The 17584-nt window shown below is 41.0% G+C and overlaps 1 protein-coding gene across 1 annotated transcript in view; it reads left to right on the forward strand.

Moving 5' to 3' along the window:
• PCCB (propionyl-CoA carboxylase subunit beta) overlaps positions 1–17584 on the forward strand; it is a 97939-nt gene that overhangs the window by 18544 nt on the left and 61811 nt on the right. The window contains exon 6 of the mRNA XM_040233165.1: positions 4670–4780. Coding sequence (XP_040089099.1) covers positions 4670–4780 — 111 coding nt within the window. The remainder of the gene's footprint in view (positions 1–4669; positions 4781–17584) is intronic.

The raw sequence follows: 17584 nt of genomic DNA on the forward strand, positions 1-17584 counted from the left end.
CCAGGGATGGAGGAGCCTGGTAGGCTGTAGTCCATGGGGTTGCTGAGTCAGACACGACTGAGCAACTTCCCTTTCACTTTTCACTTGCATGCACTGGAGAAGGAAATGGCAACCCACTCCAGTGTTCTTGCCTGGAGAATCTCAGGGACGGGGGAGCCTGGTGGGCTGCCGTCTATGGGGTTGCGCAGAGTCGGACACGACTGAAGCGACTTAGCAGCAGCAGCAGCAGCAGCAACCATACTACTTTTCGCAGCAGCTGTACCATTTTACATTCCCACCAGCAGTGCACAAGGGGCCCAGTTTCTCCTCATCCTTACTGACACTGCTTATTTTCTATTTTTTTAAATAGTAGCCATCCTAATGCATGTGATGTGGCATCTCATTCTAGGTTTGATTTGCCCTCAGCAAGTGATTCTGAGCTGGAGGGAGGGGCTTGCAACAATGAGGTGAGGTGCAACAACAATGGCTGCCTAACTTCCTAACTTGCCTTTTAGAACTAACACCCAAAAAAGATGTCCTTTTTATTATAGGGGACTGGAATGCAAAAGTAGGAAGTCAGGAAACACCTGGAGTAACAGGCAAATTTGGCCTTGGAATGCAGAATGAAGCAGGGCAAAGACTAATAGAGTTTTGCCAAGAAAATGCCCTGGTCATAGCAAACACCCTCTTCCAATAACACAAGAGAAGACTCTACGCATGGACATCACCAGATGGTCAACACCGAAATCAGATTGATTATATTCTTTGCAGCCAAAGATGGAGAAGCTCTGTACAGTCAACAAAAACAAGACCAAGAGCTGACTGTGGTTCAGATCATGAACTCCTTATTACCAAATTCAGATTCAAATTGAAGAAAATAGGGAAAACCACTAGACCATTCAGGCATGACCTAAATCAAATCCCTTATGATTATACAGTGGAAGTGAGAAATAGATTGAAGGGCCTAGATCTGATAGATAGAGTGCCTGATGAACTATGGAATGAGGTTCGTGACATTGTACAGGAGACAGGGATCAAGACCATCCCCATGGAAAAGAAATGCAAAAAAGCAAAATGGCTGTCTGGGGAGGCCTTACAAATAGCTGTGAAAAGAAGAGAGGTGAAAAGCAAAGGAGGAAAGGAAAGATATAAGCATCTGAATGCAGAGTTCCACAGAATAGCAAGAAGAGATAAGAAAGCCTTCAGTGGTCAATGCAAAGAAATAGAGGAAAACAACAGATTGGGAAAGACTAGAGATCTCTTCAAGAAAATTAGAGATACCAAGGGAACATTTCATGCAAAGATGGGCTCAATAAAGGACAGAAATGGTATGGACCTAACAGAAGCAGAAGATATTAAGAAGAGGTGGCAAGAATACATGGAAGAACTGTACAAAAAAGATCTACAAACCCAGATAATCATGATGATGTGATCACTAATCTAGAGCCAGGCATCCTGGAATGTGAAGTCAGGTGGGCCTTAGAAAGCATCACTACGAACAAAGCTAGTGGAGGTGATGGCATTCCAGTTGAGCTGTTTCAAATCCTGAAAGATGATGCTGTGAAAGTGCTGCACTCAATATGCCAGCAAATTTGGACAACTCAGTGGCCACAGGACTGGAAAAGGTCAGTTTTCATTCCAGTTCCAAAGAAAGGCAATGCCAAAGAATGCTCAAACTACTGCACCATTGCACTCATCTCACATGCTAGTAAAGTAATGCTCAAAATTCTCCAAGCCAGGCTTCAGCAATACATGAACCATGAACTCCCTGATGTTGAAGCTGGTTTTAGAAAAGGCAGAGGAACCAGAGATCAAATTGCCAACATCCACTGGATCATGGGAAAAGCAAGAGAGTTCCAGAAAAACATCTATTTCTGCTTGATTGACTATGCCAAAACTTTTGACTGTGTGGATCACAGTAAACTGTGGAAAATTCTGAAAGAGTTGGGAATACCAGACCACCTGACCTGCCTCTTGAGAAATCTGTATGCAGGTTAGGAAGCAACAGTTAGAACTGGACATGGAACAACAGACTGGTTCCAAATAGGAAAAGGAGTATGTCAAGGCTGTATATTGTCACCCTGCTTATTTCACTTCTATGCAGAGTACATCATGAGAAACGCTGGACTGGAAGAAACACAAGCTGGAATCAAGATTGCCGGGAGAAATCTCAATAACCTCAGATATGCAGATGACATCACCCTTATGGCAGAAAGTGAAGAGGAGCTAAAAAGCCTCTTGATGACAAGTGAAAGAGGAGAGTGAAAAAGTTGGCTTAAAGCTCAACATTCAGAAAACGAAGATCATGGCATCCAGTCCCATCACTTCATGGGAAATAGATGGGGAAACAGTAGAAACAGTGTCAGACTTTATTTTTTGGGCTCCAAAATCACTGCAGATGGTGACTGCAGCCATGAAATTAAAAGACGCTTACTCCTTGGAAGAAAAGTTATGACCAACCTAGACAGTATATTCAAAAGCAGAGACATTCCTTTCCCGACTAAGATCCGTCTAGTCAAGGCTATGGTTTTTCCAGTGGTCATGTATGGATGTGAGAGCTGGACTGTGAAGAAGGTTGAGCGCTGAAGAATTAATGCTTTTGAACTGTGGTGTTGAAGAAGACTCTTGAGAGTCCCTTGGACTGCAAGGAGATCCAACCAGTCCATTCTGAAGGAGATCAGCCCTGGGATTTCTTTGGAAGGAATGATGCTGAAGCTGAAGCTCCAGTACTTTGGCCACCTCATGCGAAGAGTTGACTCATTGGAAAAGACTGTGATGCTGGGAGGGATTGGGGGCAGGAGGAGAAGGGGACGACTGAGGATGAGATGGCTGGATGGCATCACGGACTCGATGGACGTGAGTCTGAGTGAACTCCAGGAGATGGTGATGGACAGGAAGGCCTGGTGTGCTTCGATTCATCGGGTCGCAAAGAGTTGGACACTGAGCGACTGAACTGAACTGAACTTCCTAACTGCACCTCTGGTTAGAATCAGCAACTGACCATTGGAGCATAGATTTCCAATATTTGGAGGACAGAGTTTTTTGCCTTTGTCTGGGTAAACTGTTCCGGGAAAACATGCATAGCTGCATGTGCCTCATGGGTCGGGTTAGAGGCTGGGTAGAGGTAGCTGCTGTTGTGCTAAGAGCTGAAATTTGAACCATAGTAATGTTTTGCATAGTCTCCCTCCAAGAAATAAACAATGAATTAAAATCAACTAAACCTGTAGATTTAGTTACTCCTTGGAAGGAAAGTTATGACCAACCTAGATAGCATATTCAAAAGCAGGGACATTACTTTGCCAACAAAGGTCCATCTGGTCAAGGCTTTGGTTTTTCTAGTGGTCATGAATGGATGTGAGAGTTGAACTGTGAAGAAAGCTGAGTGCTGAAGAATTGATGCTTTTGAACTGTGGTGTTGGAGAAGACTCTTGAGAGTCCCTTGGACTGCAAGAAGATCCAACCAGTCCATTTTAAAGGAGATCAGTCCTTGGTGTTCTTTGGAAGGATTAACGCTGAAACTAAAACTGCAATCCTTTGGCCACCTCATGCGAAGAGTTGACTCATTGGCAAAGACTCTGATGCTCGGAGGGATTGGGGGCAGGAGGAGAACGGGATGACAGAGGATGAGATGGCTGGATGGCATCATGGACTCGATGGATGTGAGTCTGAGTGAACTCCAGGAGTTGGTGATGGACAGGGAGGCCTGGCGTGCTGTGATACATGGGGTCGCAGAGAGTCGGACACGACTAAGCAACTGAACTGAACTGAGTCTTCCTTTGGAAGTTAAAAACCTTCAGTAGGCTCTGGAGTTCCAAAAAGTTGCATGAGGCAGATTCTGCCAGTGCAATTTTTGTCTAGGTGTGGTGTCAGATTTCTGGTGCTTCCCACTGTATATCTTCCCAGAATGCTCTCCTGAGCTATGTCCTGAATTACAGAAATTGGGCTCAGACCCAGGGCAGGGCTAAAAATGGACATATTTCTCTTAAGCTGACATGGCTCAGGGAAGGATAGGAGCTGGTCATTGGGCTCATATCTTGTCTAGGTCCTCCAGCCCCCTGGGAAATCTTGTTTTTCCCAAGAGATGGCCTGACGGTTGGCTCTTCACAGCTCCGTTGTCCCTGTGGAACCCTTCTGGCTCCTTCTGCCTCCTTATTGCCCATCTGCCTTGTCTAGGGTTGGGCAGACATTGAAGACTAGGGTAAACTAGCACTTATCCTCTTAGCCTTACCCTGTAACTATTGGGTATCCTCTGTGTGGAGTGGGAAGGGGCTCCAAGTAGAGGTCAAGAGTCCAGGATAAGTGTTGGCCCTGTGTATTATGCCTAAGGTTTCCATTCATCCTTCCAGCCAGTTTTGTACAGACAGAGGCTCTGGCTTGAGGTGTGTTTAAAGGCGAGGTGAGAGTGGTGGGGTTCTCTTGAGTTCATGTCCTGGTGGAGCTTTTGGGGAATGAGTGCCCTGCCAAGGAGAGAAGAGGTTATTTGGTCCGGAAAGTAATATATCAACCCTCCCACCAGTTATGGGGAGAAGATCCCATATACAATTTTGGAAGAAACTGTACAGATTAGCTCTCTTGGATAGAATTTCTGTGAATAAAAGCCAAATGTACTTTCATTGTTGCCTCTGTCTTTCTGCAGATAATGGCTTGAACACCTCTGTAACCAGATACCTTTGACTTTCTCTTTTGGCAGAGGAATGTCACAGCATCCGGAGTCATCCCTCAGATTTCTCTGATCATGGGCCCATGTGCTGGTGGGGCTGTCTACTCCCCAGCCTTAACAGATTTCACGTTCATGGTGAAGGTAAGAAAGAAATTCCTGGCTCTCCTGCCCTTTGAGAGTTATGCAGCACCTCACGTGCAATAGCAATCATTCCTGACCCAGATCTGGGTTGTTATCTGTACAGTTGTATTGACTTTCAATGTAGTGATGATAAAGTCTTGGTAGGGAGAAAGTTTTGGCATGAAAACTGCAGCTTGTGTGCCTTCAGTGGCAGAATGTGCTTGGGTACTTCATTGGTGGGTGATTTTACTTGCTGATATGAATTGCAGATGATTTTAGGTAATCAAAGGATTCTATCCTCTGCCCAGACAGGTGATTATTTACTGGATTCTATTAGAAAGTTTCTCATGGAAAACTTTTCTGTAATCTGTTTCATTGGGAAGTTGCTTCTTGTGTTCTGCCTTTATTTATTCAGCTCTTTGCCATTTTATTATATTTTGTCTATGATGGTAATGTTAAATCTGATTTCTAGCTTCATTGTGCAAGGTACATATCTTTATTACATGATTTAGATGACTTGATGTTTTAAAAGGATTTTGGGGGACTTCCCTGGCAGTTTAGTGGTTAAGACTTTGCCTTCAAATGCAGGGAGTTTGGGTTTGATCCCTGGGTCAGGAAGATCCCCTGGAGAAGGGAATGACAACCCACTCCAGTATTCTTGCCTGGAGAATTCCATGGACAGAGGAGCCTGGTGGGCTACAGTCTTTGGGGTCAAGAAGAATCAGACACGACTGGCCACCTCAAGAGAAGAGTTGACTCATTGGAAAAGACTCTGATGCTGGGAGGGATTGGGGGCAGGAGGAGAAGGGGACGACAGAGGATGAGATGGCTGGATAGCATCACTGACTTGATGGACGTGAGTCTGAGTGAACTCCAGGAGTTGGTGATGGACAGGGAGGCCTGGTGTGCTGCGATTCACGGGGTCACAAAGAGTCGGACATGACTGAGCGACTAAACTGAACTGAACTGAAAGCGACTAACATACTTTTCTGGGAGCTAAGATCCCATAGTCCTCATGGCCGAAAAACCAAAACATTAACAACAGAAGCAATATTGTAACAAATTCAGGAAAGACTTTAAAAATGGTCCACATTTTTAAAAAAAGTCATAGAAATGGAATCATACAATATGTAGCCTTTGAAAAAAAAGATTTTTAAAAGAAGCCTATTTGAAATCATACGTGTATAATTACCCTTACCCTGATACTTAAAGAAGTCTTTTCTCTTAAAATATTTTTAAACATAATGAGCAATAAATGTCAAGACAAATTAGTGTGCAAAATGAAAGAGAATCATCCAAGATGAAAACAGTGTAAACACAGGGAGCGTACATAGGAAACGCTTTTCTCTTTGGCATTAGGAATTAAGATTTAGCAGAGTCCTTACCCCTTGATTCAACTATTTTTTCTTAGTGATGGATTCAACCTAAAAGTTCAATGTTCAGTTTAGGTTGGGCTTTAAAAAATTAAGATGACCACATCCCTTACTTCCTGAACAAAGCGGATTCCTTGAACTTTGTCCACTAAATCTGTGTATGCCATACCTACCTGGTGCTACCCTAGTTGTCTTTCTGCCTGGTAGGAATGGAGGTGTGGGATCAGCTCCTCTGGCTAAAGCCTTCTTTCCTCCTCTCCCTACTTACATGCTGGGATTTTAAAACATTTTCTCCTGTTTTATTGAGATATAATTGACATATAACATTGTTCTAGTTTAAGGTGTACATGTTGATTTGATATTGCAAAATGATTACCCCCATAGTCCTCGCATAAATGCCATTCCTATTTTGTGATGATAACATTTAGGATCTACTCTCTCAGCAATTTTCCAGTATATGATATTTACTGATAACTAATCACCATGTTGTACAGTAAATCCCCAGAACTTATTCATCTCATAATTGGAAGGTTGTATCTTTCGATTAACATACCCCCCCCCCAACTTGGTAACCACCATTCTTTTTCTACTAGTTCAGCTGTTTTAGAGTCCACATATAAATGAGATCAAACAGTGTTTCTCTTTCTCTGATTTATTTTACTTAGCATATGCTAAGCAAAATGCCCTAAGGGTCTAGTCATGTCACAAATGGTAGGATTTCCTTTTTTATCATGGCTTGATATTTCTCTGTGTGTGGTTGTGTGTATGTATGTGTCACATTTTCTTCACTGATATGCATATCCAGTGGATAATGCTGTGTATGTGTGTGTGTGTGTGTATGTGTGTCACACTTTTTTTTTTATCCATTCATCCATTGGTGGGCACTTAGGTTGTTTCCGTATTTTGGTTATTGTGAATAATGCTGTATTGAACATGGAAATGCAGATATCTCTTTGAGGTCCTGATTTGATTTCCTTTGGATATATACCCAGAAGTGAGATTGCTGGATCATTTTTTAGTTCTGTTTTTAGCTTTTTGAGGAATCTTTCTGTATTTTTTTCTACAATGGCGGTATCAATTTACACTCCTACCAATGTGCACAAGTGTTCCATTTTTTTCTACATCCTCACTAACACTTGTCATTTCTTGACTTTTTGGTAATGGGCATTCTAACAGGTGTTTTGGTAATTGGCATTCTAACCTCATCATGGTTTTGGTTTGCATTTCCCTGATGATGAGTGATAATGAGCATCTTCTCATGTACCCATTTTTATATTCTCTTTGGAAAAATACCTGTTCAGGTCCTTTGCCCATTTTTTAATCAAGAAAACTTTGCTGTTGCTTGAGTTCTCTATATATTTTGAATATTAACTCCTTATTAGATATATGATTTGCAAATAGTTTCTCCCATTCAGTAGGTTGCCGTTTCATTTTGTTGATTGTTTTTTTTGCCCTGTAGAAGCTTTTTACTTTGATATAGTCCCACTTAGTAATTTGTTTTTAAAAATTCATTTATTTATGACTGTGCTGGGTCTTTATTGCTATTCTAGGTGCGAGGGTTTCTGTAATTGCAACGTGTGGGCTCTAGAGTGCTGGCTCAGCAGATGTGGAGCATGGCCTTAGTTGCTTGGTGGCATGTGTGATCTTCCCAGACCAAGGATCAAAGCTGTGTCTCCTGCATTGGCGGGCTGTTTCTTTATCACTGAGCCACTATGGAAACCTCACATTTATTTTACTTCTGTTACATCCTCTTTTGGTGTCATACATAAAATTATTGCCAAGACCAGTGTTAGGGAGTATTTCCTGTGTTTTTTTCTCGAAGTTTTACAGCTTCAGGTTTTTAAGTTGCTAATTCATTTTAAGTTAATTTTTGTGAGAGGTGTAAGATATGGGTCCAAGTCCAGTTTCACCTTCTGCAAGCGGTTATCCAGTTTTCCTGTTGTAAATTTACTGAAGAGACTATCTTTTCCTCACTGAGTATTCTTGACTCACTTGTCAAGTATTCATTGACTGTATATTTGAGTGCTTGTTTCTGGGCTCTTGATTCTGTTCCATTAGTCTGTGTTTCCCTTTTTATGCCATGACAGACTTCTGTTGAAAAAAGCCATTGCAGTTTTGATAGGAGTTGCTTGGAATTTATAGATGGCTTTGGGTAGTATGAACATTTTGACAATAATTTTATCCATAAACATGGGTTCCCCTTCCCCATTTATTTGTGTCTTCTTTGGTGTTTTTCATCAAAGTCCTATAGTTTTCAATTCCTTGGTTAAATTATTGTAATTGTTCGATGCTATTGTGAATAGGCTGGTTTTCTTTCTTTCTCAGATATTTTGTATATAGTGTATATTTTGTATATAGTATGTAGAAGTATAGCTGATTTCTATGTTGACTTTGTATGCTTTGTCTTTTAATCCTGTGTTTTAACTGAACTGAATTGAATTCCATTCTTCACTGGTAGAACTTTAATACCTATGTATTGGTACTACCTCTTCTTTCTCGTTCTCCACAACTAATCATTAAGCCTTAACCAGTCTGCATCTTAAATTTCCCATGTATTTAATGAGATTACAGTAAAAATGCTAGCAGATTCTCCTTTAAAGGACTAGACAAGGTAAATATAAAGTTAATATTAGGAGGAAAACCACAGTGTAAAAATAGACATACCATGAAGGAAGTGCAATGAAGGGCTAGTGCTTCCAGGGGAGAAAATACATTATAAAGCTAAAATAACTAAAGCTGTTTGGTCAATTTGTAATAAGTAGCTGCTGCTGCTAAGTCACTTCAGTCATATTCGACTCTGTGTGACCCCATAGATGGCAGCCCACCAGGCTCCCCCGTCCCTGGGATTCTCCAGGCAAGAACACTGGAGTGGGTTGCCATTTCCTTCTCCAATGCATGAAAGTGAAAAGTCAAAGTGAAGTCACTCAGTCATGTCCAACTCTTAGTGACCCCATGGACTGCAGCCTACCAGACTCCTCTGTCCATGGGGTTTTCCAGGCAAGAGTACTGGAGTGGATTACCATTGCCTTCTCTGTAGTAAATAAGTGGACCAGGGAACAGAACAGAATTGAGAAATAAATCTAAATATACTTGTGTGTGTTAGTCGCTCAGTCATGTCTGATTCTTTTTGACCCCATTGACTGTAGCTTGCCAGGCTCCTCTGTCCATGGAATTCTCTAGGCAAGAATACTGGAGTGGGTTGTCATTCCCTTCTCCAGGGGATCTTCCCAATCCAGGGATCAAACCTCGGCCTCCTGTATTACAGGCAGGTTCTTTACCATCTAAGCCAAATATACTTAGACATTTAATTTAGGATGAAAAGGATATTATTCTATTCAGGGTCATTGATAATATCAGTTTCTCTTATCAAAGACACCAACGATTTCTGTATCACTAAATCCAGTGGACGTTTCTCAATCCTCATGTTTCTTGATCTTCCAGCAGCACTTGACCCATCTCGCCACTTCTTCCTCTTTGAAACATCAGGGCACTATACTCTCTTGTTTTTTTTTCTAGCAATTCTCTCATTCCCCTGGTGATCTTATCCTATCTCAAGACTTTAAATATCTATGTGCTGACAGCTCTCAGACCTATTTCTTTAGGATGGAACTGTCTGCTGAACTCCAGGACTAAACATTCAGTTTCCTATCAACATTTCCATCTGGACTTTAATGGGTTTCTCAAAATGGATAGGTTTAGATCTTTCATGAACCTTTCCCAAAGTGCTCTTCTGTAGCCTTCCTCATCTCAATAAATGGCAAGACCAGCCTTCCATTGGCTCAGGTCAAAAACATTGGCATAATTTTGACTCATATTTTTCTGTCAAATTCCAAGTTCAATCAGTCAGAAATCATATTTGCTCTACCTTAGGATATAATCTAAAGCATAATCAAATGGCATGTATGTCTTATTACTTACACTGCCATTACTTTGAGTCAAACACCCCATTTAGGGTTATTACAGAATCCTTCTAACTGATTTTCCTGCTTCTGTCTCAGCCTCCTCTCCCAGTTAATTAAAAAATTTTTAAATACTCTATTTATTTACTTGTTTATTTATTTTTATTTTTGGCTGCACTGGGTCTTGCTGTGCAGAGACTTTCTCTAATTGGGGCAAGCAGGAACTACTGTCTAGTTGAGGCATGTGGACCTCTCATTGCAGTGGCTTGTCTTGAGCACAGGGTTTAGAACACAGGCTCAGTAGTTGTGGCACATGGGCTTAGCTGCCGCTCAGCATGTGGGATCTTCCTGGAGCAGGGATGGAATCTGTGTCCCCAGAATTGACAGGCAGATTCTTAACCGCTGAACTGCTGGGAAAGTCCCCCAAATTTTGAACACTTTAAATTTTCTAATGTAGTACATACTCAGGGAAGTACATAAAGTATGTAAAGCAATTATTATTAAGTACAGATTCATGTGAATAACACCCAGATTGAGAATTGGTCCTGGTGGCCTCTGTGCTGCCACTGCAAGGGGGTGTGGTTTTGATCCCTGGAATCAATGGAAACTATGACCCCATATGCCATTCAGCTCAGCCGAAAAATTAAAAAAAAGAAAGAAATGGCCCACCAGGAACCCTGCTCTCATTATCCTCATAATCACTATTGTCTCTGTCTATCCTGCCTAGAAGTATTTATTTCAACTTTTATGGTAATTTAAAAATTTGCTTTGATTTTGGTTTAAAATTTTATTTGTGTCTCACTAAACAGTGGGGTAATGCTGCCTATTTTACTTTTAAAGTAAATATAATATACATTCTTTTGTGTGTGACTGTGACTCGTGCTTTTAAGGTTTATCCATGTACTTTGTAAAAGTATTTCATTTTAATAGTGGTATAGCCATTACAAATCATGCTGATGTAAGCATTCTTACACGTGTATCTTGCTGCATACATGTTTCAGTTTCTCAAGGTCATAGGATATACATATCTTCAGCTTTTCTAGGTAACACTTGTTGCCAAGAAGTTGCAGCACTGTACACTTCTGCTAGTAGTGTGTGAGAATTTCACGTGTTCTATGTCCTTGCCGACTGCGTCGATGGCATCACGTCCACGGGGTCGCAAAGAGTCGGACACGACTGAGTGACTGAACTGAACTAATGTCCTTGCCAGCACGTTTACTGACGTAATTTAATTAATGCCAGTTTACATGTGGTGTGGTCTCTTCTTGTCTTAATTTGCATTTACATGACTGACAAGGTTGAATCCTTTTCATATGTTTCTTTTATTTATTTATTTTTTGTCTATGCTGTGTGACTGGTGGGATCTTAGTTCCCTGACCAAGAATTGAACCCGGGCCCTTGCAAGGAGTCTAACCACTGGACTGCCAGGGAATTCATTTCTGTGTTTCTTTTGTGGCATGCCTGTTCATCGGTTTTGCCCGTTTTTAAAGATTGAGGTTTTCATTTTTTTCTTACTGGTTTTTAGCAGTTCTCTATATGGTCTGGATATAAGTATCAACTATGCATGTTGCGCCTGTTTTCTCCATCTCTGTGACGTGAAGTTTTCTGTCTCAATGCTATCCTTTGGGAAGAATTAAAAAAGAAATCTTTTTATCTCGAAATTTCAAATGTACAGAATTCTTAACTGAGAATGGGATATATATATCATGTCCCTTTACCTTTTTAATGTTTCAGTGTATAATTCTTAAGAACTTATATAACCAGTTGTTAAATTCTAGAAGTTTAACACTGATATAATACTTTTTAAAAAATTGTTGACTTATTTTTGACTGTGCTGGGTCTCTGCCGCACATGTTTCTCTCGAGTTGCAGTGAGCAGGGGCTACTTTCTTGGTGTGGTGCTTGGCTTCTCATTGCAGTGGCTTCTCCTCTTGTGAAGCTTGGGCTGTAGGCGTGTGGGCTTCACTAGTTACAGCACATGGCTTAGTAGTTGCAGCTACCAGGCACTAGAACACAGACTCAATAGTTATGGTGCGTGGGGTTATTTGCTTCGAGGCACGTGGGATCTTCCCTGACCTAGGATCCAGCTAGTGTCTCCTGCACTGGCAGGTGGATTCTTAACCACTGAGCCATCAGGGAATTCCAGATATAATACTTAAAAAAAAATTATAGAATATACATAAGAAATGGTTAATGTGGTAAAAATTTGTTACATTTCTGTGGCCTTCGGTACATTTATATACTTGTGCAACCATTACCACCAGAAATTTTTCATATCTACCACAGTTGAAACTCTGTACTCATTAAATATTAGGTCCTCGTTCCCCACTCCCAGTCCCTTTCTATCTCAGAATTTTTGGACTCATACAATATGTGTATTTTTGTGACTGGCATATTTTGGTTAGTATGTCTTCACGGCTCATGCATATGGTAGCATGTGTCAACCTTCCTTTATAAGAGTGATTATATTCCTTTGTATCTACTATATTTTGTTTATTCATCTGCCAGTGAGTTGTTTCCACCTTTTGGCTATTGTGAATAATTCTGTAATAAACATCAGTGTATATATATCTGTTTGAATCCCTGTTTTCAATTCTTTTGGATGTATATTTTGGAGTGGAGTTCTTGGGTTCAGTTTGGTTCAGTCACTGAGGTGTGTTCAACTCTTTGCAACCCCGTGGACTGCAACACGCCAGGCCTCCCTGTCCATCACCAACTCAAAGAGTTTACTCAAACTCATGTCCATTGAGTTGGTGATGCCATCCAACCATCTCATCCTCTGTCGTCCCCTTCTCCTCCCACCTTCAGTCTTTCCCAGCATCAAGGTCTCTTCAGATGAGTCAGGTTTTCGCATTAGATGGCCAGAGTGTTGGCGTTTCAGCTTCAGCATTAGGCCTTCCGATGAATATTCAGGTCTGATTTTCTTTAGGATGGATTGGTTGGATCTCCTTGCAGTTCAAGGGACTCTCAAGAGTCTTCTCCAACACCACAGTTCAAAAGCATCAATTCTTCAGCACTCAGATTTCTTTATAGTCCAACTCTCACATCCATACATGACTACCGGAAAAATCATAGCTTGGACTAGACAGACCTTTGTTGGCAAAGTAATGTCTCTGCTTTTTAATATGCTGTCTAGGTTTGTCATAACTTTTCTTCCAAGGAGCAAGTGTCTTTTAAATTCATGGCTGCAGTGATTTTGGAGCCCCCCAATATAAAGTCAGCCACTGTTTCCCCTTTTTCCCCATCTATTTCCCATGAAGTGATGGGACCTGATGCCATGATCTTAGTTTTCTGAATGTTGAGTTTTAAGCTAACTTTTTCACTTTCCTCTTTCACTTTCATCAAGAGGCTCTTGAGTTCTTCATTTTCTGCCATAAGCGTGCTGTCATCTGCATATCTGAGGTTATTGATATTTCTCCCAGCAGTCTTGATTCCAGCTTGTTTCATCCAGCCCAGCATTTCTCATGAGGTACTCTGCATAGAAGTGAAATAAGCAGGGTGACAATATGCAGCCTTGATGTACTCCTTTCCTTATTTGGTACCAGTCTGTTGTTCCATGTCCAGTCATGTTCCAGTTCCTGACCTGCATGCAGATTTCTCAAGAGGCAGGTCAAGTGATCTGGTATTCCCATCTCTTGAAGAATTTTCCACAATTTATTGTGATCCACATAGTCAAAGGCTTTGGCATAGTCAATAAAGCTGAAATAGATGTTTTTCTGGAAGTCTCTTGCTTTTTCAATGATCCAGTGGATGTAGGCAATTTGATCTCTGGTTCCTCTGCCTTTTCTAAATCCAGCTTGAACATCTGGAAGTTCATGGTTCATGTACCTGGCTTTAAGAATTTTGAATATTGTTCTAGTAGCATGTGAGATGAGTGTAAATGTGTGGTAGTTTGAGCATTCTTTGGCATTGCCTTTCTTTGAGATTGCAGTGAAAACTGATCTTTTCTAGTCCTATGGCCACTGCTGAGTTTTCCAAATTTGCTGAGTGCAGCATTTTCACAGCATCATCTTTAGGATTTGAAATAGCTCAACTAGAATTCCATCACCTCCACTAGTTTTGTTCATAGTGATGCTTCCTAAGGCCCACTTGACTTTGCATTCCAGGATGTCTGGCTCAAGGTGAGTGATCATACCATCGTAATTATCTGGGTCATGAAGATCTTTTTTGTATAGTTCCTCTGTGTATTCTTGCCACCACTTCTTCTTAATATCTTCTGCTTCTGTTAGGTCCATACCATGTCTGTCCTTTATTGAGCCTATCTTTGCATGAAATGTTCCCTTGGTATCTCTAGTTTTCTTGAAGAGATCTCTTGTCTTTCCCGTTCTATTGTTTTCCTCTATTTTTCTCACTAATCACTGAAGGCTTTCTTATCTCTTCTTGCTGTTCTTTGGAACTCTTCATGCAAATGGGTGTATCTTTCCTTTTCTCCTTGCCTTTACCTTCTGTTCTCAGCTATTTGTAAGGCCTCCTCAGACAACCATTTTGCTTTTTTGCGTTTCTTTTTCTTGGGGATGGTCTTGATTCCTGTCTCCTGTACAATGTCATGAACCTCCGTCCATAGTTCTTCACACACTCTGTCTATCAGATCTAATCCCTTGATTCTATTTCTCACTTCTACATTATAATCATAAGCAATTTGATTTAGGTTGTACCTAAATGGTCTAGTGGTTTTCCCTACTTTCTTCAATCTAAGTCTGAATTTGGCAATAATAAGTTCATGATCTGAGCCACAGTCAGCTCCTGGTCTTGTTTTTGCTGACTGTATAGAGCGTCTCCATCTTTGGCTGCAAAGAATATAATCAATCTGATTTTGGTATTGATCATCTGGTAATGTCCACATGTAGAGTCTTCTCTTGTGTTGTTGTAAGAAGGTGTTTGCTATGACCAGTGTGTTCTCTTGGCAGAACTCTATTAGCCTTTGCCCTGCTTCATTCTGTACTCCAAGGCCAAATTTGTCTGTTACTCCAGGTGTTTCTTGACTTTCTACTTTTGCATTCCAGTCCCCTATAAGGAAAAGGACATCTTTTTTGGGTGTTAGTTCTAGAAGATCTTGTAGGTCTTCAGGGAAGTGTTCAACTTCAGCTCCTTCAGCGTTACTGGTCAGGGCTTAGACTTGGATTATTGTGATGTTGAATGGTTTGCCTTGGAAACAAACAGAGATCATTCTGTCGTTTTTGAGATTGCATTCAAGTACTGTATTTTGGACTCTTTTGTTGACTATGATAGCTACTCCATTTTTTCTAAGGTATTCTTGCCCACAGTAGTAGATATAATGGTCATCTGAGTTAAATTTACCCATTCCAGTCCATCTTAGTTAGCTGATTCCTAAAGTGCGACTTTCACTCTTGCTATCTCCTCTTTGACCACTTCAGTTTGCCCTGATTCATGGATGTAACATTCCAGGTTCCTATGCAATATTGCTTCTCACAGCATTGGACTTTGCTTCTATCACAGGTCACATCCACAACTGGATGTTGTTTTTGTTTTGGCTCTAACTCTTCATTCTTTCTGGAGTTATTTCTCCACTGATCTCCAGTAGCATACTGGGCACCTACCGACCTGGTTAGTTCATCTTTCAGTGTCCTATCTTTTTGCCTTTTCAAAAAAATGGTAATTCTGTTTAATATTTTGAGGGAATGTCACACTGTCTTTGCACAGTGGCTGTACCATTTTAGATTCCCACCAACAATGCACAAAAGTTCTATCTTCTCCACATCCTTGCTGGCACTTGTTTTCTATTTTGATGATAGCTATCTTAGTTTGTGTGAAGTGGTATCTCATTGTAGTTTTCATTTATATTTCCTAATATAATTAGTGATATTGAGCCTCTTTTCATATTATTTGCCATTGGTAGGGGCTTCCCTGGTAGCTCATTTGGTGAAGAACATGCCTGCAGTGCAGGAGACATGGGTTTGATCCCTGGGTTGGAAAGATCCCCTGGAGAAGGAAATGGCGAGCCACTCCAGTATCCTTGCCTGGAAAATCTCATGGCAGAAGGGTCTTGTGGGCTGCAGTTCATGGGGTCGCAAAGAGTCGGGAATGACTGAGCAACTGACACTTTCACTTTCACATATCTTTGTTTGGAGATGTCTGTGTCTTCTTGATTGGATTGTTTTTGTTGTTGTTGAGTTGTAGAAGTTCTTTACATATTCTGATATTGCCGCTTAACAGGTACGTCTTTGAAAATATTTCCTCCCATTCTGTGGGCTCCTTTTTTATTCTGTTAGTGTTTTTTGCACAAAAGATTCTAATTTTGATGAAGGCTATGTACTTTTGTTATCTCTGCTTTTGTTGTCATACCTGAGAAATCTTGCCGAATCCAGTGTCAGAGTTTCCCCTTTTTCTTTTCTAAGTTGTATAGTTTTAGCTCTTATGTTTGGTCCTTTTGAGTTAATTTTTGTACATGGTATTACATAAGGTCCAATTTCATGTTTTTGCATGAAGGAAAGTTATGACCAACCTAGATAGCATATTAATTTTTTTTCTATTTCTATCAGGTTTTTTTAATATAAATTTATTTATTTTAATTGGAGGCTACTTTACAATATTGTATTGGTTTTGCCATACATCAACATGAATCTGGCACAGGTGTACATGTGTTCCCCATCCTGAATCCCCCTCCCAATTCCCTCCCCATACCATCCCTCTGGGTCATCCCAGTGCACCAGCCCCGAGCATCCTGTATCATGCATCGAACCTGGACTGGTGATTCGTTTCACATATGATATTATACATGTTTCAATGCCATTCTCCCAAATCATCCCACCCTCACCCTCTCCCACAGAGTCCAAAAGACTGTTCTATACATCTGTGTCTCTTTTGCTGTCTCGCATACATGGTTATTGTTACCTAGATAGCATATTAAAAAGCAGAGCTATTACTTTGCCAACAAAGGTCTGTCTAGTCAAGACTATGGTTTTTCCAGTGGTCATGTATGGATGTGAGAGTTGGATGGTGAAGAAAGCTGAGCATCGAAGAACTGATGCTTTTGAATTATGGTGTTGTAGAACACTCTTGAGAGTCCCTTGGACTGCAAGGAGATCCAATCACTCCATCCTAAAGGAGATCAGTCCTGGGTGTTCACTGGAAGGACTGATGCTAAAGCTGAAACTCCAGTACTTTGGCCACTTCATGTGAAGAGTTGACTCATTGGAAAAGACCCTGATGCTGGGAGGGACTGGGGACAGGAGGAGAAGGGGACGACAGAGGATGAGATGGCTGGATGGCATCACCGACTCTATGGACATGAGTTTGAGTGAATTTTGGGAGATGGCGATGGACAGGGAGGCCTGGGGTGCTGTGATTCATGGGGTCGCAAAGAGTCGGACACGACTGAGCAGCTGAACTGACTGACTGATCCAGTTTTCCCAGCAATATTTTTTTTTCATTATAGTTTATTATAGGATATTGAATTTAGTTTCCTGTGCTCTACAGTAGGTCCTTGCTATCCTATTTTATATATAGTAGTGTGTATCTGTCAGTCCCAAACTCCAAATTTTTTCCTCTCCCTACTCCTTCCCCTTTGGTAACCATAGACTTGTTTCTTATATC

The sequence above is a fragment of the Oryx dammah genome, unplaced genomic scaffold (genome assembly GCF_014754425.2).
Source record: "Oryx dammah isolate SB20612 unplaced genomic scaffold, SCBI_Odam_1.1 HiC_scaffold_2, whole genome shotgun sequence".
In the NCBI taxonomy this organism is placed as follows: domain Eukaryota; kingdom Metazoa; phylum Chordata; class Mammalia; order Artiodactyla; family Bovidae; genus Oryx; species Oryx dammah.